This window comes from Pan paniscus, chromosome 11 (assembly GCF_029289425.2).
Source record: "Pan paniscus chromosome 11, NHGRI_mPanPan1-v2.0_pri, whole genome shotgun sequence".
Classification (NCBI taxonomy): Eukaryota; Metazoa; Chordata; class Mammalia; order Primates; family Hominidae; genus Pan; species Pan paniscus.
Genome location: NC_073260.2, coordinates 85,696,045 through 85,721,966, shown reverse-complemented (window position 1 = coordinate 85,721,966; position 25,922 = coordinate 85,696,045). Strand labels below are relative to the sequence as shown.

Sequence of the window (25,922 nt, the reverse complement as noted above, 5' to 3'; positions counted from 1 at the left end):
CAATATGATGGTGAATACAGTGTCCCTTTATTCTTGAGTGATTCCAGTTGCCTCTGGTAAATAGGAAGTTTCCTATTCAACCTCACCTTTCTTGCCAAGAACTGCATGACAGTTGAGCTGTCACATGTATCACTGGATTTTTTTGAACAGGAAAAAAGTGAAAGGACAACATTTTTAGAAGGAAGAATGCAAACTGTAAGAGAGTGATGCGAAAATCCTAGAGAGGAGTGGGACGGCATTCTTCATTAAGAGTAATTGGTAACATTAAGGAACAATTAAGTACATAAAGAAATCATGGCCTATCGGTAGCTTTAATTTTATTACTAAATAGCAACCAGTTCAATGAATATGCCACATTGTGGTTATCCATTCAGTGGTTGATGGACATTTGAGTTGTTTCCAGTTTTTGTCTACTGTATTAGTCCATTTTCACACTGCTGATGAAGACATATCTGAGACTGTGTAATTCATAAAGAAAAAAGGTTTAATGGATTCACATTTCCATGTGGCTGAGGAGGCCTCACAATCATGGCAGAAGGCGAAAAGCATATTTTACGTGGCAGCAAACAAGACAGAATGACTATCAAGCAAAAGGGGTTCCCCCTTATAAAACCATCAGACCTTGTGAGATTGATTCTCAACTACGAGAACAGTATGGGGGAAACCGCCCCCATGATTCAGTTATCTCCCACTGGGTCCCTCCCACAACACCTAGGAATTATGAGAGCTACAATTCAAGATGAGATCTGAGTGGGGACACAGCCAAACCATATCATCTACTATGAATAATGTTGCTATGAATATATATATATATAATTTTTTTTTTACATTTTTTACATTTTTTACATTTTTGCATTTACTTTTTTTTTTTTTACTTTTTTTTTTTTTACATTTTACTACAGGCGGAGTCTCGCTCTGTTGCCCAGGCCAAGATTCAATGCAATCTCAGCTCACTGCAACCTCCACCTCCCAGGTTCAAGCGATTCTCCTGCCTCAGCTACCCGAGTAGCTGGGATTCCTGGCGTGCACCACCACGTCCAGCTAATTTTTGTATTTTTAGTGGACACGGGGTTTCGCCATGTTGGCCAGGCTGGTCTCGAACTCCTGACCTCAAATAATCCACCCGCCTCGCCCTCTCAAACTGGCGGCATTACAGGTGTGAGCCACTGTGCCCAGCCGCTATGAACATTTAAGTCTTAGAGTGGACATACATTTTTTGGAGTGGAATTGCTGGGTTATATGGTAAGTACATGCTTTTACTTTTTAAGAAACTGCCAAACTATTCTCCAAGGTGGTGGCACCATTTACATTCCCACCAACAAAGTATGACAATTAGGATTATTACAATTAGGACAATTCCAGTTTCTTCCAATCTATAAACATAGTGTGTCTCTCAATTTATTTGAGTCTTCTTTATTTTCTAATAGCTATGTTTTATAGTGTTCTATGAACAGGTCCTGCACACCTTTCGTAAGATCTACATTTAAGTATTTTATTTTTTAATGCTATTGTGAATGAAATTCTTTTCTTAATTTGATAATCAGATTGTTACTGCTACATAAAAAAGAATTGATTTTTCTATATTAACCTTGTATCCTGTTAACTTGCTAAAATTCACTTATTAGTTGGTGTCTTTTAGATTTCTAGATTTCTTAGAAGATCTCCATATAGGATCATGTTATCCATACACAATAATGTATGGAGAGACAGTCCACTTTAAGCAGCTTGCACTCCTACATGTTTTGTTAGGTCTGCTAAGACTACAAAGGCCTAAAAACTCTTTTATGGATCCTTTTTTCATGGTTGTTTATGCAGCTGGTAACCTTGAGAGGTGAGGTTACATTTTCTTCCACACAAAGAGCTTTCTCACTTACTACTTGCTATAACTGCAGTAGATTCCCCAAGCTCATTATTTCTCAGCTGCAATACAAGTCTGCTATGAGTGTAATATTCATACGTGCCCTATTGCATTGCCCCTGTGGGCCTCAGGGGCAAAGGAGACAGATACAAATATGCTGAAACTCATGTTGTTGTTTGTGGTGCCATGAGTAATATAGTTCACAGGTGTTGTCATTCTTTAATTTTAGCCATCCTAGAGAACATATTATCTCTCTATGATATTAACTTATATTTCTCCAATGGTTAATGATTTTAATACCAAATGTTGACCAGGATAAGAAGCAACTGGAATTGACACACATTGCCAATGGGAGTATAACATGTTCAAGGGCTTTTGAAAATAGTTTGACAGTTTCTTTAGAGTTTCACATACTGAAATTCCACTCCCAAAAGCGATGTAAAAGAATGTTTGTAGAAATTTATTCATAATAGATCCATACTGGAAACAAGCCACAAGTGTCCATTTTAAAAAGAATGGATAAACAAACAGCACAACTGAAATCTACTCAGCAATAGAAGGAAATGTGCCACAAATCCACGCAACAACATGGATGGATCTCAGAAACCTTATGCTCACTAAAGGGAGCTGGATACAAAAGCTTCTGTATGATTCTGGTACTGTATGACTTTTTGTAAGTTCAAAAGCACAAGCCAACCTAAATAATATGACAGAAAGTAGAACAGTGATAGGTAGGAGGTGCCTAGATAATCAATAAAAAGTATTAACAAATGGTAAGGGGGTGATGAAATTATCTGTAACTTGATCTGGGGTCTGGTAATACAGGCATATACATCTGTAAATATTAACCAAATGGCACACTTTATGCATTTAATTGTATTTTAAGTTATGCCTCGATTTCAAAATTTTTTTAAATAATTTTTAAAGTGACCCAAGAGAATCAGACCAGCCAAATATTTGTTCTCATGTCTAATCTATATTAACATCATTATGAATATTTTGTTTGTTTGAATGCCACTTCCTGTCATAGCACTAACAACCTATTTTAGATGAATTTTAATTAAAGTTACATATGCTGCTGAAGCATACTCTTTGCGTAAGTAAATAAGATTAATTTCTTTAAAATCTACATATTTCTTCAACCAAAACACATTTTGTTATAGATAACTTGATGCTATTTTGTTTGGCCTGTAGTCAGCTAAATCATTCAACATTTGTAACATATTCACATTGTCATATGCTACAAATCTGAAGGGAAAAAAGCATAAAAATAGAATGCCATTGGACTTACTAGTTCTAAGAACTATTAAAAGGCACAGATAAAAAATTTAGTAAACAATATCCTCAGGCAAAATACTTTCTGTTGTATTAGTGTTCTACTTTTCAGGTCCTTTGTTGTATATGTAAATTGGCACATCTAACACCTAGGCACATTGGGAAGCTTAGTGTAGCTTCTGACCTATAAACTAAGGAGGGGAATATGCAAGAATTTTGATTTTATGAAAAATGAGGACCAGGCGTGGTGGCTCACACCTGTAATCCCAGCACTTTGGAAGGCCAAGGTGGGCGAATCCCCTGAGGCCAGGAGTTGGAGACCAGCCTGGTAAACATGGTGAAACCCCATTTGTACCAGAAGATATAAAAATCAACCAGGCCTGGTGGTGGGTGCTTGTAATCTCAGCTACTTGGGACAAGGGTAATCCCAGCTATTCAGGGAAAGGGAAAGGGAAAAAGGGGAAAAGGGGAAAAGGGTGAAAGGGGGAAAGGAGAAAGAAGGGGAAAGAAGGGGAAAAGGGAGGGGAGGGGAGAAGAAAAATGTAGGGGAATTTAATTCTTATTAGATTAGTTATCTTAAATATTTGCTACATTTACATTATTCTATCAGAGATTGATACTCTTTATATTTTTAAATTATTGCATACATTTTTATCAATTTCTTTCCTCTAGATTCCTCATACAAAACAATGAAATCTCACATCCTATTCTGTTTTGGGATATTGCACTGTGCAGAATAGCGGAAATTCCAAGTAGTTAAAGATCGCATACTATAACAAACCATTTGTGGGTCATTTCCCCAATGTAAGAATTTTGCTTTTATTTATTAATATGATTTTAAACTATGGTGCTAAGTTTTCATTAGGAGTTATAATTTCTAATGTGGGAAATAAATATCTTGATATTGAAAAGCCCTTACAAATATCCTGAGCTATTCATTTTGTATTAAAAATATTCAGTAATTATTTTCTCTGCCTCTTAATCACTGAACCTAGTCAGTGTGCCAAGAAAGCATGATCACATGGAAGGACATCTGAATAGTGGAGAAATTCGAGGAGGGGAGGGAAAAGATCCAGTATGTTTCCATTTGCTCTGTGTTTGCAGTTTATCACACAGGTTTCTAAATTATCCTTGTCTATGAAATTCATTCCCATACACCAACGTTAATTTCCATTCAAACCCACGGGCTTGCTCCCTGATTGTACTCTGCACATGAGAGTTCATGGTTTTCAATATATAAAGCCCGTTTGAATCATTAACGCTTCTGGCTGAGAATGAGAGTTAACGCAAGCACTTTCTAAAAACAGAAAAAGAGGGCAAAATACATATACGCTTTTGCCTAGCCAGTTTCAATTTGCTTCTAGCAAAATTATCCATTTCATCCCTACTCCTGCACTTCTATTTCACATTAATGGAGAATATGTACTTATTAAAATGGAAAGTTGTTTCACATAAAATGCTACTGAGCCAATCCAATGAATGTTCGCAATTAAAGGTATAATAATCATAAAAAGAAGAAAACTTGATAAGCAAAAGAATAATCAAGTACTAGCATGAGTTACTAAGTGTTTTATTTCTTAAGCTTTTGTCTAAATAACTTTGGATTGCATAGTTTTCTTAAGGAGACACTTAAGAAGAATGACAAATGGAGCTCTACTTTTTCTTTATTTGCCTTTTCTTGTATCAAATGCCCCATCATATTTTAGAAATCTTGGTTTTGCAGAAAAATTTAGCAATGTGCAATTCCAGGAAATATCAATGTAAACTTAATGACAACAAAGTCAGGTTTAATAGTCAAATCCAAATTTCAAGAATTTCATATTTTATATAATGGCACCAATTTTCGTGCAGCTGAATATACACAATCTGACTATACCTATATGTCAGTATACATACATATATATACTGAAATATATATGTATGTATATACTGACATATATAGTCAGTATATGACTATGACTATAGTCAGTATATATGACTATGACTATATATAGTCAGTATACAGTTAGTATATACTGACATATATGTATATGTGTGTATGTACTGACATATATATGTGTGTTTATATGCACACACACTGACCATGTATGTACTGACATGTGTGTGTATATACATATATATATACACACACTCACACTGACCGTATATATGTATATATTCCTGCAACTGAATATACACACACACACACATACATTCAGCTTCAGGAAAACTGGTGCCATTATATAAAATATAAAGTTCTTGAAATTTGGATTTGACTATTAAGTACACACTGACTTTCTCTAAATATATATATATATACACACACATATAGTATATATTTAGTACATAGTACATACACACACACACAGATATATACATATGTGTTGTGTATTTATGTACATTTATTGAACACATTAAAATCTATTAATTTGCAAAATTATATATATAAAATTAATCATACACTTGTGATGAACCTTTTCATTCTTTCATGTTTCTTTGCATAAAGAAGTAAGAGAGTTGTTTGGATATTAGAGTGGAAGAGTATACATACATAATCAGAAATTTCCAGAGGAAACATGAAGAGATTTCAACTATTTCTCCATTTTTTACTGATAATGCTTTCCAGAATCATGACTTTTGATTTTTGTTGTGCTATAATTACTCGCTCTTTACAATGTCCACTTACTTCCTTGAGGGATATGACAGGAAGATTGAGAAAAACTGTGGCTGGAAGGCCGGCAGTGCTGTAGAGACCCTGGGACCTGGGCCCTTCTTCTTTGGCTCCAGGTCATCCTGTGGTCTCCCCACCTTCCTCCTGCTTCCCTGGGCCCTCCTCACAACACTTCACAGACTTCTGTCCTCGTCTTGTTGCAACATCTTTTCTAAAATGTATTTTACAATAATTTCTCTACATTTCCTAAGCATCTGAAACATAGTGTGACAATTTCATATATATTAATACTTTAAACTATACAATTCCTCATTCTGGTTTAGGAAAAATTACAAATCAGTTTAAAACTATTTTGGCAAGCAATCTAAATTAACTACAGAATATCTTCTTATTGCTTTCCTGTAATAGGAAAGAGGTGGTGATGAGATGGTACACAGGTAATTCTTTATGAAAGCTATGGAATTCAGGGCATTGCTAATTCTTACTAAAATATGTGGAAGCTTAGCAACTTTGAGCATCATAAAAAATAAATAGGAAGGTACATGGAAGAAAAACCATGTTCTCTAAAAAACCATAAAGCTAAGTTTTCTAAATATAATGAAATGTAAAATTTTTTAAAAATCTGACTTTTTTCTGGTTTATTTTCCTTTTTAATTTTTAATTTTTGTGGGTATGTAGTAGGTGTATGTATTTATAGGGTACATGAGATATTTTGATACAGGCATGTAATACATAATAATCACATCATAGAGACTGGGGTATCTGACTTAAGCAACTTTTATACTGGACCACACTTAAAATAGTTTAAAGCTAAAATAATGGTATACAAAATTATCAGCACAGTCAACAATCATCATCATCATCATCATCATCATCATTTTCCATTTTTTCAATCTGAACCAAAGGGAGATTGTTATATCTACCGACAAATAAAAAAATCAAATGGGATTATGAGAATGGTCCTGTGTCAGCTAGTTATAAATAGAAAATACACATATATATCCTATTGGAAGGAAAATACACATATACACACATCACCCAAATGGTGATGTTTCACAACACGTTATGTATAAAATTAGGCATAAAATTGAACTTTAATTTTCAGTGAAGTATGAATAAAATAGTGAAGAGCTCTCCAGGTTGACAATTATAGGAACAATTCTAAAATTACTCATCAGCTGATTGGGACTCCTTATAAAATTAATTTAAATGCACCAAAAGCCATATTGCATTTATACTATAGAAGGTAAAACTGGTACAGCCATTTCATAAAAAGATTTTTGATATTTTCCTGTTTTTTTAAATTGAATAATTGTGACAGAGAGAATGAGAAATGCATTAATCTTATTCTTAGAGGTTTCTCTGTCGAGTTTAAGTTGCCGATGTCATATGCCTGGCAGTGCGGTGGCCAATTTAAATGGAACCATAGGGGATTCATTCAGTCCATGTAAACTACTTAAACATCACCTGACGGTCCCCTCCCCTGCACCGTGGGCTGCCATAACCTAATTTAACAAGCTCTTTCAGAGTTTGGACATTTCTTTGGTAACAACTGACATTACCTGGCATTATTTCATGTTTTATTCTGAATTATTCTACTACGGAAGCTTAAGTTTAATTCCATCTATACATATTATTTAATGTTTGCTTTGTCATGGCTCTGAGCTAGATGTTGTGAAACAATGTGCTTAACTGCCACTTTTACTCCCACTGTTGATACTACTAATTGCTGGGCGCGGTGGCTCAGGCCTGTAATCCCAGCACTTTGGGAGGCCGAGGCGGATCATGAGGTCAGGAGTTGAGCCTGGCCAACATGGTGAAACCCCGTCTCTACTAAAAATACAAAAAATTAGCCAGGCGTGGTGGCATGCACCTGTAATCCCAGTTACTCAGAAGGCTGAGGCAGGAGAATCGCTTGAACCCAGGAAGCGGAGGTTGCAGTGAGCCGAGATCATGCCACTGCACTCCAGCCTGGGTGACAGGGCGAGGCTCCATCTCAAAAACCAAAACAAAACAAAACAAATAAAAAAAAAATCTACTAATTATAATTTTTGCTTCAGCAGCACTCAGTAGATTTTAGCTACTTTGGATCAGATCATATACTAATTTTTTAATTATGGTAATACACATCACATGAAATTTACCATTTGAACTGTTTTATATGTAAAGTTCAGTAGCATTAAGCACATTCACGTTGTGCAACCATCACTACCATCCATCTCTAGATCTCTAGAGCTCTTTCATCTTCCCAAATGAAAACTCTGAACCCACTAACAATAACCTCCATTACCAGCCCCTGGCAACCACTATTCTATTTCTTGTCCCTATGAATTTGACTACTCTAAGTACCTCATATAAATGGAATAATGTAGTAGTTGTCCTTTTGTGTCTGGCTTACTTTCCTTAGCATAATGTCTTGAAAGTTCATCTGTGTTACAGTACAGGCCAGAATTTTCTTCCTACACTGCACTAGGCTTCTCCATTTATCCATCAGTGGAAATTTGGGTTATTTCTCTTTTGGCTCTTGTGGATACACCTGCTCTGAACATTGGTGTAACATAACCTAACTACAGGTACTTTACTAATCCCATTTTATAACTGAGGAAACAAAAACTCAGGGAGATAAAGGAATTTGTCCAAAGTTACACAGCTAGTAAGGGGTAGAGCCTGGATGATTCCAAGCTTATCCCTAATCACTAAGGATAAGATAGCACCCTTCCTTCAAGGAAGTTAGAATTGCACAAAGCGTAAGAAAAGTATACAAACACCTAGTAAGCACACTGGCATGTGATAAATGCTGAGAGCTTTTTAAGGGAAAGTGCCAGACATATTTAGCATGCAGGCTTAGTAAAAATCTAGATTAGGTCTGGCAGCCAAAATCTAGATTATGACCTGCTTTATATAGCCAGAGAACTAAGAATGGTTTTACATTTGTAAAGCGTTGCGTTTAAAAAAAAACAAAGAGGGCGGGGGCTGGGTATGGTGGCTCAGGCCTGTAATCCCAACATTTTGGGACGCTGAGGTGGCTGGACTGCTTGAGCCCAGGAATTCAAGACCAGCCTGAGCAACATAATGAGATCCCATCTTTACAAAAAATATAAATGTTCGCTGGGTGTTATGACATGTGACTGTGGTCCCAGCTACTCAGGAGGCTGAGGTGGGAGGATCACCTGAGCCCACGGACGTTGAGGCTACACTAAGCTGTGATCTTGCCACTGCACTCCAAACCTGGGCAACAGAGCAAGACTGTATTTCAAAAAAAGAAAGAGAAAGAGGGAAGAGGGGAAAAGAAAAAAAGAGGGAAGGAAACAAGCAAGGAAGGAAGGAAGGAGAAGGAGGAGGAAGGGAGGGAGGGAGGGAAGACAGAGAAAGAAAAAAGAAAAAAAAGAAATGTAACAGAGACCTTACATGGTCCACAATACCAAAATCATTTTCCATCTGTCTCTTTACAGCAAAAGTTTGCTAACTCCCATGTTTAAATTTTATTTTTAATTGATGAATAATAATTGTACATTTTTATGAGGTGCAATGTGATGTTTGGATACATGCATACACTGTAAAATGATCAAATCAGGCTAATCAGCATATCAGTCACCTCAAATATGTATCATTCTTTTAGCAGTGAGAATAGTTAAAATCCTCTCATATATTTCAAAACAGACAACACTTATTATTAACTATATTCACTATGCTGTGCAAAAGAACAACAGAAATTATTATTTCTATCTACCCAAAACTATGTACCTACTGACCAACATCTCCCCCTTCCCTATCCACCCTCTCCTCTAGCCTCTGGTAACCACCATTCTACTCTCTATTTCTGTGAGCACTGTCTTTAAATTCCACATGTGAGACTATACAGTATTTGTCTCTCTGTGCCTGGTTTATTTCACTTAACATAATGTCCTCCAGGTTCATCCATGTTATCACAAGTGTCAGAGTTCCCTGCATCACAGGTTTTAATCCACACCTTTGATGTACTTGGCTCTAGTAAGTACAAGTGTGGGGAAAATGTAAAACTCTTTTGGTGCAAGCATTCTGCATCATGTTTCAGACTTTCAAAGAAAATTTTAAGTCATCCTCAACAACATCACATTAATTTGAGGCTAGAGAAGATACTGACTATAACCCTGACAAAAGCCACTTGAGCAAATCCGTCAGAATCATTCTGCAGGTATAAATTTTTAAATCACAAACTCATGAGGGAAAATGTAACTTCATTTCTCCATAACCCAGAAAGCTTTCTAGTAGGAGCTGGAATTCTGGGTGATACAGAGACTGGAAGTAGTCACAGCAGGTGTCTCTGTCCAGTTAAGGGATAAGCCTGTCAGTTCGTGTCTGTATTGGTCGCAGATCCTTGAAAATTCCTTCAGGGGTTCTTTTACTTCCCCTTCATCCCCAGAGTTAACTCTGGTCTCTTCTGGCTTTGCTAATTGCCTTGGTAAAGCGGGGAGGGGAGTGTGTTCAAGCCCCAAGTAGAGGTCAGAACTGCACTGTCCTCAGGGATGGCGACCTGCTGCCGATGGAGCCAAGTCCTCCCATCCCAGGCTGGGACAGTGCTCTCCACCACGTTTTGGTGACCCTTTCTCCTCCCTCTGCCAGACCTCAGGCAGGAACATGGTCTTGCTCACCTGCCTTTGGTACCTCAGGGTGTCCTTGGATAACTGGGGCTGTCCTCACCGGCCACCAGAGCTGCAGCAGGGCGTCCAGTCCTGTCACTGAATGTGCCGCAGCACAATGAGGATGCCGTGCAGGCTGCTCTTGGAGACTGGCGTCCTCCTTTCCACTACACACTTGAGAGTGCCCACTCAGATCCCTGAACTTCAGTGAAGACTTCCATTAAGCCACCACCGGCAAGGCTCTGCTTGAGAGCAGAGCTTCAGGGCAGTCCCCACCTCTCTATGCATCCTATCATGCAGTCCTGCTGAGGGTTCCTAGTCTGCGAGATAGCAGAAAAATTAAAACACCTTTAGCCTGCTCAATTCCCTTTCAAACTTTTTCTACCTCAGACCAAAAGATGCTTTTGGACTTCAGAAGTGAAGATTAATGCCTTGGTTCACAGTCTCTGCAATGATCCCCTTTTCTCTACACAGAAGACTCAAGACAATCTGAGTTAGGAGCAAAGACGGAGGTCTGAGGGCACTGGCGAAAAAATTCAGTGAGCTTGGAAGCAGGGTCATTTATGTTAATTGTACATGTCATCCCACACAGAAATGGCCTTTATAGGAATTATCAATGTCGTGAAGAAAGTTTTTATTTCCATTTTTAAACCTCATATCCCCTCATCAAAAGCTCCCATCATGAGTTTCTGGCTGACTTACGCCAGGACTCACAGAATGATTCATCCCTACATGAAAAAGTATTTTCACCAGCCTCAAAGGTTTTCAGGAATTACTAGATCAAAGAATTGTTAAAGAAACTTTCCAAAAGCTCATTCTACTTGCCCCTCCAAGCAAAATACTAACTTTGTGATGGATTTTAGACATTCCTAGTCCGTAACAGCAGCATGAAACTTTTTTTCTTTTTCTTTTTTTTTAATAGAGACAGGGTTTTGATGTTGCCCAGGCTGGTCTCCAACTCCTGGGCTCAAGGTGATCCAACCGCCTCAGCCTCCCAAAGTGCTGGGATTACAGGCGTGAACCACCGTGCCCGGTCCCGCACAGAAGTTTTTGATGTTAGGTGTACCACCTTCAATGATGGCTGTGTGGATCCAATATCTGCTTCTCTTTCATTCATAAAATTCACCAAGTTCACATTGGAAAATATTATTCTATGGTTATTCCAGAAAATATTAGATTATCCCCATTTTGTTTGAAAACTGACTGAAAATATGACATCATGTTCCCATCTGGCAGGAGTGCACAGCAGGCATGGAAAATGGGGATGAGTGCGTCCAAGTTAGTTCCAATTTTCAAACTTTCATCCCGCACCGCCTGTTCAGTTGCCTGGGTAAAACTGCCCCACGCAGAGAAGCTTTTACCCCAGGTTAATAAAGATGCTTTTTATATTTGTATTTGAGTTGTGGTCACTAGTAATGTTTTCTAGTCCAGATTGTGAAATTTGTATTTGTTACTATCTTTGTTTTTATACCTCAAAGAACCATTTAGAGTCACTGATTCATTTCCATAAAGCAGCAATTTTCCGAAATTTAGTAAGAATAGCTAAGTACAAATCTAAAAAAAAAAATTACATACTTCAGAAACTAAAAATGCATTCACTGAGATGCCTTATATCCTAATTAAATATTAGCTGAATTGTAATTGATCTTACATTTTGATTTTGTGAAATATATATTGCCTTTACTCCAAAATTTACTAGACCACCTTCTTACGTATGGCAGTGGGCATTAGGTGGCTTGTGAATTTGAGAACTGCTCTATGGGGTTAGTGTCTGAGATTCATCAACTGAGCATGGAACAGGAAGAGAATAGCACTTTAAAGAACATTAACTGAGGACTTTGCTAAGCATTTATTTAATTAGGGAAAGCTTCAAAAGTTGAAGTTCGATCATGGGACTTTCAAAATAATCCAAGTGAGACATGAAGAGACTAAGCTGAGGGGGAGATCCATGGAAATGATGTATTAGAATCATAAGAATGAACTGTTTCAACAGACAATACACAGAATTTGGAAAAAGGAGGGAGTGATAACTCTAAGATTTTTTTCCACAAATCAACGTTCATACATATTATTTTGTATTCATATACTGTGATCTTCATGGAGTAAGGTGCTAATGTAAAAAAATTGATTATTGGAGTTTATAAAAGCAACTTTTGACCATTTTCTCTGTGTGTGTGTCTACATAGCAAACTTACTTCCTCAGAGAAGCAGAAACTCTTTGTCTTACTGACACTGGAATCTATCCTCTGTAGTTTTATTCCATCAAAAAGATAACTAGGCTGGGCGTGGTGGCTCACGCCTGTAATCCCAGCACTCTGGGAGGCCGAGAAAGGTGGATCACGAGGTCAGGAGATTGAGACCATCCTGGCTAACATGGTGAAACCCCGTCTCTACTAAAAATACAAAAAAAAAAAAAAATTAGCCGGGCGTGGTGGTGGGTGCCTGTAGTCCCAGCTTCTTGGGAGGCTGAGGCAGGAGAATGGCGTGAACCTGGGAGGTGGCGCTTGCAGTGAGCAGAGATCGCGCCACTGCACTCCAGCCTGGGTGACAGAGTGAGACTCTGTCTCAAAAAAAAAAAAAAAAAAAAAAAAAAAAAAAACAACCAACAGCAAAAAAACAGATAACTAAGACTTTGGCCCTACAATATTTACACTCTGCATGGAAAACAACCCACCAAATATGTTTTCTGTACTTACTGAAAAACCACCAACTATGGTTTTATATTCACTGAATACAAGTAAATTAATGAAACATTTTCAGGACAATCAGGCACAGATTGCTATTTTTTCTATTGAGTTGAGATAATTGTTTGGGCTAATAATAGAAAGAAAGTGTGTATCCACTCCTGGAAGGCTGTGTGCTGTGCTATAAGAGAAGCTGATGCCTCTGCTTCCCCATCTTTGTTCTGTGGAGCCACACAGGCAGCCTGATACCTGGGCAAATGCTTACCTGCCCAGATCCGAAGGGCTGGTGCACCCAGAGTCGTGGCTAGGTTGCGTGCAGCACAAATTCCTGCCTCTAGTTTCCCTGCTTTCCTCTTTTCCTAAGAAATCAGTACCTGAGCTTTTTCAAAATAACTGGAGAAGAAATGAGGCAGAAAGTATCTTTTTAAACACAATCCTCATTCACTCAGAAAATTGAGAAAAAAGTTCTAAGTGATAATTGATGTCAACCTGTAAAATTTTTCAACAGCTTGTCTATTTTCTCTACAATATTGTCATCAACTCATAACCAAATATCACAAATAGGCAGCATAATGGCCTCATTAGGGCAGTTTCCACAGTGACCCACACCATCAACAATGGCATGCATCTGTCATGCATCTTCCCAGAAAGTCCTAAAATTCTACAGGAAAAACCTCTTGGAAAGAAAGTTTCGAATGTTGATGAGGTCCACCCATATAGTTAATCTCTTCAGGTGAGAAGCTATAAACATAAGACACTTCTTCGGTTTCATCCATTTTGTAAACTCATTTGCTGAAATGTTCTTCACAGTAATATCTGTGTTCACTGCATTGTTTCCAAGTATTTAAAATCCCTGAAGAAGTAAGTAATCCATGTGTTTTACGCCATTTCAACAGAAATGTCTTAGGCAATGTTTATCTTTGCTGCTTATAGATCCCCAAATAAGACAGCTTGCTTCATTAGTGAAGGCCCCTTGAAAAAATTCTCAAACTCTCCTTCGGTCTAACGCATGGTTAGTTATTGTACATTCATTTTGTGACTTTAAAAAGGAGCAATTGCAGAGGTGTCAAGCCACAAATAACAATGCTGTCTAACTTCGTTAGACCATGAAAACACATGGGTTATCCTTGCAAAAAAGCATATATATTGTTTAATTTATTGCAGTAGCATCCTGAATCACATCTATCATGAGAGAATATAAAATCTTTTTCATGTTTTTCACACACTGTCATAACTTATTATTGTTTTCCATTATCTTAATATTCTGCTGTCTAAGAGATGTAGCCCCTGGGTGACCTGAAAGTCTGGTGAAGCTAGTATGATCAGGGATATAATAAGACAGTGACCATCTATGGACCTTGGACACAATACTAGAGAGCATGATAGATGCGTGTGGGCCATAATGATGTTGATATTAATATGCTATTAATTCCTCTCTGACTCCAGTAAATCATCTCCACCTTGTCTAGGTTTTGCATTTCCAAATGCTTGCCCTTTCTCTCTTAATAATTCTCCTTAATATCCCACATTCCTTTAACCTGAGGTGGAAAACTCATAAGTGGGGAGGGAAATCCTAAAACTCACTAGGTGACACAATACACTAAAGCATTCCAGCTTGGGTCAGCAGACATGTTACAGCTGCAGACTCTTATGTTTTCTCTCTTTAGACCAAAGAGTTTATCTTACACTAATCATGTGTTGGTCTGTGAGTGGCCAAGACAACATTCAGTGAGCAACCAGCAAACCCTCCCTTATGCTAGAATGCTTACTTATGGGGATACTAAAAACACTAGGTCTGTTATAGTTCTACTTGGAAACTTCAGATGCCTTTTCTTCTAACTCTGAAATTTTAATAAGATGGAAGAAGCACTTTCTGCATAATTGTTTATTTAAAACTAAATGCAATTCCAACCCAGAAGAGGCCTCTTTTGGACAAGACTAGCCAAGTTACAGATGAAGACAACAGGGTCTTAGCTGTCAGTGAGATAGCCCTCTTTGATCTTGGGAAATTCTGAAGGAATTTCTCATTTCAAAATAAGAATAAATACTTTTGGGTAAAGGGAGGAGAGAAAATTCTTCAGGTCACCTTCCATTTTTTCCTTATAAACAAATTACAATCAGTTGACCTCAGCCTAGCATTTTGATTAAAAATAACTCAAGATAGGACTGAAAGAAAACACCAAGAAGAGTGTTTTATCCTAATCTTAGAAAGGCATATTCATATGACAACCAGCATAAGAAGCAAGGAATCTGAATTACAGAAAAATAAACTTTAAACTGAAACTGCTAATATAATAAATGCAGAGGAGACACAGGGCAGCAAATGCATAAATAAATGTATGTCTTTAGCCAGTATGTGAATGATACCCAAAATAGCTGGTTTTCCATCTCAAACAGTCATGGAATAACAACTTCACAGTGTTTATTAATTGTTGAAATTGTCTAAAATAAGAGATTATATTTTCACAAATTCATTTGACACAGACACAGCTATAAGCACATGAGAAGACAGGCCTAAGGAAAAAGGTAAAATTAATTCACCTATGTCTGTATTTGTCAACTAAACAAAGCATCGATCCATTTATTATAAAGTATAATAAAACTAAGGACAACCATTGCATAATTAATTTGCCTCTGAAAGCCAATTATTGATTATGGATAAAACCAAGTTTTACAACTGTATGTGTGTATCATATAAAGATTTCATTTCCTAATACAGATCATTCATTATTTATTTTGAAATGTTAAGAATTTACTATGTGCCAGTGTATCGTTTGAATTCTCATATTTTAAACATTTTAAACTATAGGTTAATTTTCTGAAATTTTCAATTAGTGTCAGAAGAAGTTACAGAAAAAGGAATAACAAACATGTTTAAATAATTAAATGGTTTCAATGGTATCTCGGAATTTCTTTGATATTATTATCAAAATGTTTTCTTCAATTCTACTCAAAACCTTATTTTTTTGCCCTAAGTCTTTGTCAGCTTATTTCAGTCTTATTTTTACATGTAATATACCACAGAGTTCTTCTTAGCTTCAAGTGATGCAATGTGAAAGGTGTAGAAATGCACACTGACCCTTAGCCTCTTAAATTTACAACAGGTCGGCCAGGCGCGGTGGCACACGCCTTTCGGAGGCCGAGGCGGGCAGACCACGAGGTCAGGAGATTTGAGACCATCCGGGCCAGCATGGTGAAACCCCTTCTCTACTAAAAATACAAAAATTAGCCTGGTGTGGTGGCGGGCACCTGCAGTCCCAGCTACTTGGGAGGCTGAGGCAGGTGAATCACTTGAGCCCAGGAGGCAGAGCTTGCAGTGAGCCGAGATTGCACCACTGCACTCCAGCCTGGCAACACAGCAAGACTCCATCTCGATAAATAAATAAATAAATAAATAAATAAATAAATAAATAAATTTACAACAGGTCACTTTATCCTCAAATTAGCCAATACCATGTTAGAGGTTATACTGAAATTCTAACTATGAAGATGTAGAAAGCAAAAACATATTTAATTAGTTATAATCCAATCTGTGCAATATTCATGATAATACATTTTTACAAGTTGAAAGTAATTCTGGATTATGCTTCATAACTTATGAAACCTTTGGTGGAAAAACTGAGTCTTCCCCATTAAAGGGAATTAAATAAGTTGCTTATAAAAGTACATTAGCTTGTTTGGCCCATGGGTTCATAATTTAGTGGCATGGAAGAACTAGTTTACTTGTGGTATCCAAGAGGCATGAAGAAAGACACCTCCAAAAAGTCCATTTTGATTCTTTACACTGGGACAGACGGGATGCATAGCTACCTTGTTCCCCTCTCACCCCTCAGGCTAAGGCTTGAGTAACTATCACAGCTGTTTCCATGGCGTCTTCCCATCACATGGGTACAAGGCACTGGGCTGCACAACAGGGAAACTACTTGTTTTCTGCCTGTTAATTTTTAGCTCTGAGATCTTTACACTCCACTGGAGAAAGGCTTTAATGTCTGAGACAGGGGGTCATTATTTGTTAGTTTAATTATTTATGATCAGAACATTTGTTCAGTCACTCTTCCATAGACCATTCTGAATCTAATAAAGGATATTAAAACACTAGAGATAATCTATAGCCTTCAATAAATCACTCCCAATTTGGAACTCCTTTGATGAATACTCCAGGCTACCATGAGGGAGAAGAAAAAAGTCAAAACCAATTAAAAAAAGCAACAACAATGAATTTGTAATAAACTCAGTTGATAGCTAACTAAAGTAAGCCTGTTTTTCTAACTTCATTCACATGAAAATAAATTTTATTAAGATTGATATCATGCTTTTTTGCACGAGGAGCTACAGGAACATGAACTAAGAATAAAAATGATCCCTATGATAAAGAATCCTCATAATCATGTACTTTAGTACAAAATATGATTTGACATCAAGAAGAGCTATGGCTTGAGATTGCTCTTGTTTTCCTTTACCCCCTGTGCCCAGGCTTAGTCACTGTTTCAGTGATAATGACCATCCACTGAGGCTCCGCAGCAATAGAATCTAAAGTAACAAAACAGAGCCCATATCTCTGCAACAAATGAAATCACAGACTTAAGAAAAATAAACAGAAAAATAAAAAGTTGAGTTGTTCATGTTTCATAGCCATACTGCCTATAACAAATGCCAGAACATATTTATTTGGTCCAATGTGCAATGCATTAAATGTGCTCAAATACAGAAAACACCAAGAAATGCAACACGGAGTTAAAAAAAAAAAAAAGGCTGGGCGCGGTTACAGGCTCACGCCTATAATCCTATCACTTCAGGAGGCCGAGGTGGATGGATCAGGAGGTGAGGAGATCCAGACCACCTTGGCTAACATGGTGAAACCCCGTATCTACTAAAAAAAAAAAAAAAAAAATACAAAAAATTAGTCGGGCCTGGTGGCGGGTGCCTGTAGTCCCAGCTACTTGGGAGGCTGAGGCAGGAGAATGGCGTGAACCCAGGAGGCACAGCTTGTGGTGAGCTGAGATTGCACCACCGCACTCCAGCCTGGGTGACAGAGCGAGACTCTGTCTCCAAAAAAAAAAAAAAAAAAAAAAAAAAGAACAAGGGCAATAAGAAAATAGGAAAGCATAATTATATAAAATATAGTAGACACTTTTGAATCTTTTTAATATATGCCTGCAAATACATTTTATTAATAGTGTAAATTTAATTTCCTCTGAGAATTTATTCAAAGAAGTTCTATCTGAGTTTGTGCTCAGAAAATGCCAGGATGATTCCTTGTCACAATGTATTTGGTGTTTAAAGTTCCCTCTAATTTACACAGCAAGACAACATTCAATTTTCTACACTTCTGCTTAAGCATATGTAAAAGAAACACACTCCTCATGGGATATGTTTACAAATATAAATGGAATAGTCACAGTGGAGCATGAATAAACCATTTTACATGGTTATTTCTCTACAGTGGATGCTAAAGAGAGAATTTCGCCATAATAAGAAATAAACTAAGAGTTGTAGTTAAAACATAATAAAAATCTTTTTAGACGCTTCTTTACTTTGCCAATTTTCTCATCCAAATAGGGATAATTAAATAATCTGGGACAACAAAATGTATACTGTGGCAGAACAAAAGAATCCAAGGTAAAAAAAAGGACATGACAGAATCTAAGGTCTTCGATAAATAATACTCAGATATTGCAAGGGGTATACAAAGAGTTCAAACACTGTCAAAGTCAGGTATGACTTGTTCAAGGCACACAAAGATCGTACCAAGGGAAACCCAGCAGAACCAGAAAGCTGAAGTGATCAACTTATTCCTGTCAAATACATTCTTGGAGTTTCAAATGTGAACAAATATGCTTATTCTGAATTTTACTTCCTTCTGCAAAGTATTAATCAATTATAATTATTTTGTTAAATGAAAATCCAATGAGAGTCACCAAGGAGCAATACAAGGAAAAAGGCAGACTCACCATCTCTTCGATTAAGCCTTGAAAACCCCGGGCCGTGGCTGCTGGACAGCTCTGAGGAGCTGCTAAAGGATGACCTAGGCAAGGCAGAGGCCAGTGGGGCATCACAGTCAGCTGCCGGGAAAAATACCGTGATATGGTTAACACTCAGATTGCAGCTTGGGAGAAATAATAGTCCAAAAATATATATGAATATATTCTAGGATGTATGGCAATCATCACTCCTTTTTTAATTCTTTACAATTTTTAAAATTTACATTGCAGTATAATTTACAGAGAGTAAAATTCCAGAGAATTTATTTGATGTTTTTAAAGTGTACAGCTCTATTCATTTTGACAAATGCATTCAGCCTTGTAACCTCCACCATAATGAAGACATAAAACAGGTCCATTAGCCCTCAAAGTTCCCTAATGTCCCACATTTTCTCAATTCTGCAAGATGTCTGGGTACATCACCCATCCAACACTACTTTAAACTCAATTTGATGCTTAGGTTCTTTAGGTACACACACACAGAGGTAGTGTGAATTCTGTGCCCAAACCTCAATAGCGGCTAGAAATTCTCACAGTGCCCCAGCACAGAACCTGTGGGGGATGGGAAAAGTGAAATGCACCAGGTGTTCAGGTCAGAGTTACCTGCGTGAAGCCAGGACCCATGAAAGGAAACACCTGTAGTGATCAACTGGAAAAAGCCCACTCTGTAGACCCCTCCAGAGGGAATCACTGCGGGCTACTTGCCTACAGGAGATGGAGGCTCCTCCTTTTTGCCTGATAACTTGAGCATTGCAGGAACTTGCTCTGCCTTTCCAACCCAAGGACCCCTGCATGTCACCCTCACCTCAGGGTGACTCTCTATTGCTTCAGCTCTGGTCTAAAAGAATTGCTGGGGGTTAAGTAGTGTTTGACCCAGATCATCTTATTTGTCCTAAGACCATAAGGACCCTCAGAGCCTTCTTGCTCCTGGTGTTCCCCACCGTCAAACTTGAGGAGCCCCGGGACCATTCCCACCTTGGGTAGCTCTTTTCCTATGCGTAGCCATGGGTAACAGAAGCAACCCAGAGGTTACCTCTGAGTCCCACAGTCCAATCCTGTAATCACCGTACTTTCAGGCATGTCATATATTTTCTCATAAAAAGGGTACCTCTTCCAGCATGGTTATTGATCTAATAATGTCAGACATAAGTTTTCTGTCACACATTAAGATATTTCTGTGAAAGAGGAATGTTACACCTTGAATATATCATTAGATGATTCTGAACTGCATATTTTGTATACACTTTTTTTCTTTGTGAGCAACTTGTTAAGTCACAGAAAGAGGGCAACCAGAATTAACTAGATTGCTACGACTTAGCAAAATGTCAACTATGTTCAGTGAGATAGATAAGAGGTAATTCAGGGTCTCTCCTGATTTGTTTGGTTGAGTACATGATACTGCAACAACAGAAAGAAAATTCAGTGCACATAATTTGCCTGAGTGAATATCATTTCATAAAGAAATACTGGAATTATATCTGCTTTTCTAAAAGCATGCATTGCCATTAAGACAGCGACATGTCTTTAAGACATGACAAAAGAAAAACTCAGTAACTCATTGTGAAGCATCTATTCTACAATAGGGAGAACAGTATCTCATTGCTTGGTAAAACATTCAGAGTATTTGATATAGGAACATTTTTCTATATATTCCCCATAAGTGACAATGTCACATTTATACAGGTGAGTCAGACACTGGAATTTGTGATTTTTTACATACAAAGAGCAGCATAATCTAGCTAAGAAATTGCATTTAACATCTTTAGCATGAAGAGCACCCAATATTTTTACACAGCAAGAATCCATTGAAATGTGCAGAGCTGTTAAGAAAGGTTTGCTTTCTCTACGCTTTCCTTAAATGTCCCCCTCAATGTTTATGCCACAAGAGAGGCTTTCTTGATTTCCCCAGCACACATGCTCTCTGGATAACACTGTGCAGTCAGGATTCTCAGATGGCAGCAAATATGCTACAGAGTGGGCTAAGAAAAATAGATAAATACGAATCCAACTGGCTACGAACTTTACTTACATTTTCTAAAAAGGCATTTTAAAACTGTGAAGAAGCTAAAGTACAAGAAGGCAACTAAGGCTCTGCTCCATCTATAGACAAGTCCCACATGGCCCACGAGTCGTCACAGCAGGATCCAAGAAGGAAGGACATCATCCAGGTAATAGTGCCTCCTAAGCCTGTCTGCCTGATTTTATTTTCTCTCTATTTTCTGGGAAAGAATAAAACAAATCCAAGGACATCTAAAGTAGCACTGACATTTTTTGGATAAAATCTCTTCCTACATTAGAAAAGCATGATAGCTGTTCTCATGATGCCTCTGTCCTGCAGTATCATGCAATACATAAAACAGCACTGGGCGTTTCACGTGTCCCTGGATTCCTGCAGTATCATGCAATACATGAAACAGCACTGGGCATTTCACGTGTCCCTGGGATTCCTGGCTGACATGTCTAACTCTCTCTGTGGAATCATGAGCTCTTGAAGGCACAATAAAAGTCTTTCCCAACTTCGTGTGCTCTATACCTAGCGCAGAATCTGAAAGATAGCACATGCTCAATAAACTTCAACTGAATATTTACTAAATACGTAAAAGAGAATTATCATTAACCAATACATTTAATTAAACTTAGTCTTCCTAAGTTAGCAGAGTACAATTTATTAAAGTTCAAACACAAGAGGCCTAGAGGTATCAGACTCACATCTCTAATAAAAATAATAACCAGATCTCAAGAGAAGGTTCTAAATAGGTGTAATAGATAATATTGTTATTCTTTCCCTTGGTTTCTCCCTAATTAACTTTCCAATTGTGTGTTTCACGAGTTTCACATGATTTCCAATAGGATTAAGGTCCAAATATAAATCTGTAAAGACAGCTGGAAACAAAATTGCTGAAATTTTCCATTTCGCCTTTGGAAAATTCAAGAGTCAATAGTATCTGTCTGCCAAAGAGTCACCTTGTAATGAAGAAAATTTCTGGCACAGGCTTGAATAAATCTTGCCCTTCAGAAAGGCAATAAATTCAGGCGCGGTGGCTCACACCTGTAATACCAACACTTTGGGAGACCAAGGCGGGTGGATCATGAGGTCAGGAGATCGAGACCATCCTGGCTAATACGGTGAAACCCCGTCTCTACTAAAAATACAAAAAATTAGCTGGGCATGGTGGCACGTGCCCGTAGTCCCAGCTACCCAGGAGGCTGAAGCAGGAGAATCGCTTGAACCTGGGAGGCGGAGGTTGCAGTGAGCCCAGATGGTGCCAGTACACTCCAGGCTGGGCGACAGGGAAAGACTCCGTCTTAAAAAAAGAAAGAAAGAAAGAAAGGCCCTAAATTTTATAAAATAAAAGAACATAAGAACATATCTGGTACCTAAGTTTATTGTTTTTTCCCTATCATTTTGAATTCTGTGAACACTTTCTTTCTAGAAAGAATTGTACACTACTGAGTCAGAGGGGAAAATACAGTGGGCACCCCACAAGTGTTACAGGGGCTGGATCTCCCTCTTCCTCAGCTTATTTGGAAATCTGGTTAAGATTCACTATATTTCCATGTGCTTGGCTCAATATAGAGCGTTCTAGGGTCTTAATGTTACAAGTATTGATTATTTCATATTTATTCTCACCATCTAAAGGCAGAGATTCATTGCTACATAGGTGTATTTTATATTATTGTTCTCCTAGAAGATCATGGTTGAAAATGATATAAAATGTTTTATTCAGGGTTATTTTATATCTGTTCAAAAATGGTGGACTTCCTTAAAAATCACCTGTGCTGAACTGGGTAACAGCTGGATTCATATTAAAACTTGCAGGTTTGAAGAAGAGAAGTATTTGGAAAATGCAGAGAATAAACACAGTATGGGTTGGTGACTTAGCTGAAGGCTCAACAATGGTTGAGAGAGAAGTAGAGATAAACCCATAGGGGATCCCACCTGCCACCTTCCATGCCACCTCAAGTGACAACTTTGAAGACGCACGCTAGACCAGAGGGTTTTTGGCTTGCTGCACTTCCCTAGGCTTGTTGATTTAGTCTCGGTGATTAGCTCTGCGTAGGTTCCTCTCTCCCCACTCTATGGTCTTGATTTGTCCCCTGACCCCTGCCTGGCATCACTCTTAGCTTCCCACTTCTCCTTGACAAGTATTCCCAGCATGCTTTGTGATTCCCAGCATGGTGCCTATGAAGGGTTTGGGACAGAAACCATTTCTTAGTATTACATTCATGAAAGACAGCAGAAGATTAAAATTAGCCTAAGGGCTTCCTGTATACAAATCAACATTGCATTCACAGATGTGCTAGTTTACGACAATTTTTACCACATGAATATGAAATGATTAAAAAATCAATTTGAGGAATTGCCCTTACCTAAGACAGAGATGATATACTTTTCAAAACAGCATTTCATTTGAGTATGTTAATTCTTGCACTTATTTAATAAAAGTGTATTGAGCACCTACCATGTGCAAAGCATTATGGGGCATAAAGAGAGACATGGTTCTAGGTTCAAGAAGTCCAGAATCTAACATGGGAGGGAGATGTGTAAATATCTGTTACAGGAAATAAACAGAAGAGCAAAATATTTAGATACTACTATTTATTCCAAAACACAGGGAAGCATCTTAATTGCTTAGGAACAAAACCAGCCTCTGAAAGAGCAAACACTACTAGGGAGAGATGCGTATAAAAGTGCTTCTGGAAAAGATAAACATAAACCATGCATTTTCAAACAGCAATTCATTATTCTGGGATCTGATAATAAGAATGAAAAAAAAAAGAATGCATGTATAATACATGGACAGATTTTGTCCGTATCTGCAGAGGAAATGGGAAAAGCCAAAAGGAGGGGCGACAACTGATGCTATGGGGAGGAGCTTTACATTCAAATGAGGACACCTCCTGGCATCTCCGGATGGAGCTCCGAATTCATTACAGTATTACTTAAAGGATTTTATTAAAAGACCAAACCACACTGCACTTGTGGTTGAATGCCTTTATCAGAGATGAATCTTACATGTGTTAGGACAGGCTGACAGTGGCTCCCAAAGATATGTCTATGCCCCAATCCCGGGACCCTGTGAAGGTTACTTCAGAAGGTAAGGTTCTCCAGATGTGATCAAAGACCCTGAGACGAGAAAATTATCTTGAATTATCTGGCTGGGTCTTAAATACCATCAGAACTGCCCTTGTAAGAGAGATAAAGGTGAGGATGAACAGAGCCCCACACAAAAGAGAAGAGGGTGTGAAAATGGAGTGAGGCACCCACAAGGTGAGGCACACCGGCAACCACAGGAAGCCGGAAGAAACGAAGAATGGATGTCCCCCTAGAGCCTCCGTAGGGAGTGTGGCCCATCTTGATTTTGGACTAGCGATACTGATGCGGAACTTCTGGTCTCCAGACTATGACAGAATAAATTCTTTTGCTTTAAGTCAGCCAGTTTATGGTCATTTCTCACAAGGGCCATAGGAAATGAACACACTGTTTATATGGAATTACATATTGGATATTTTAGGGGAAATGCAGGAGAGTTCCACTGAAAATACGATTAACATCCCTTTGAATCACACAGATACTCAATTCCTTCTGAGAAGGGCTTCGTGATGCTAAGCCACTCTGCCAGGCTGTGGCTCTCCCCATGCTTGCGGCTGCACTTGCTCCTCACTGTGAAAGGAGCTAACCACTGTGTCGGCGGAACCTAAGGATGGAAGGAGAGGGGAAGGGGCCACCGAACTGCTCATATGAGGGGACGGCACCTTAACCAGCTTCGAATTATCAGAAAAACACAAAGCCTACTATTAAAGAGTTCAACAGATGGTTACTGTGTTATCACAGATGTATAGAAAACCTCTTTGTTCTAAAAAAAAAGAAAAAAAAAGATTCCTGTCCTTTCTCAGACTGTCTCGATTAGGCCAAATTCACTAACTACACAGCAGGCTTCTCTCTGGTTCCACATATTGAGTCAGTAGGGAGCACGGCCTCGGGAATCGAATCACAAACAGGGAAGGGGGTGCCCATACCTTCTTCAGGCCACGTCTGGATGTTCATCTGGATACGGCGCTATTCCATTCTTCCCATTTCATCACCTGTCTTTTCAGTTCTTAATGTACCTTAACATTATCTTAATGAGAGGTTAAATAAAGCTTTTATTTAGAAGGTACCGAAAGTTCATCTTGTTATGAATCTGAATTGATCTGTGCATTGCTATCTAGAGGGAATGCTTCGGAAAAAGCACATTTTACTCATAGTGAACATAAGCAGTGATGGTCAATGTAAAAATCTACTTTTTTCCATATAAAAACTTCTGTTTTACATGGTCTTGATCTCCATTCGATTATCTTCAGTCACTGTCTTCCCTACATCTCACTCCATGGGGTCTGAAGGGGGCACACCCTACCACCTGGGGCCAGCACGGGGACACGACTCAGGCCTGGCAACTGAACGCCATGCCTGTCCTACTGGAAAGGACTGGTTCCAGATGGTCAGGAAGCCCATGCTGAATGAATGGGAACAGAACCTGGGACTTTCGAATGAATAAGAGTAGAACCTGGTACTTTCGGCTTGGACTCTTGGGAGAAATACCCATTCATTCATTCAACAAATATTTGTTGAAAATCTATACTGTGCCAGGTGTTCCCCTATGTTCTGGGGATATAACCATAAACAACAGAAAAAGTCTCTGCTCCTGTGAAGCTTATCCTACTGAGTAGAATAAACAAATAAAGGCATAATATCTGTAGAACTCAACATTGCTAAGAACAGAAATAAAGGAAAACAGTCACGCTTCTAAGCTGGTAAACGGTAAGCCTGAAGCTACGGCATAGACAGAGCTGCCCAAGAATGAGGCCAGTTGT

General features: G+C 38.3%; 1 protein-coding gene across 10 annotated transcripts in view; it reads right to left on the bottom strand.

Moving 5' to 3' along the window:
• The window catches only part of LOC117977962 (contactin-associated protein-like 3), a 238,102-nt gene that overhangs the window by 194,247 nt on the left and 17,933 nt on the right, over positions 1-25,922 (bottom strand). For all 10 annotated transcript variants that reach the window (XM_055092007.2, XM_055092009.2, XM_055092010.2 and 7 more), the window contains exon 2: positions 19,038-19,148. In XM_055092007.2, the coding sequence (XP_054947982.1) occupies positions 19,038-19,148 (111 nt within the window). The remainder of the gene's footprint in view (positions 1-19,037; positions 19,149-25,922) is intronic.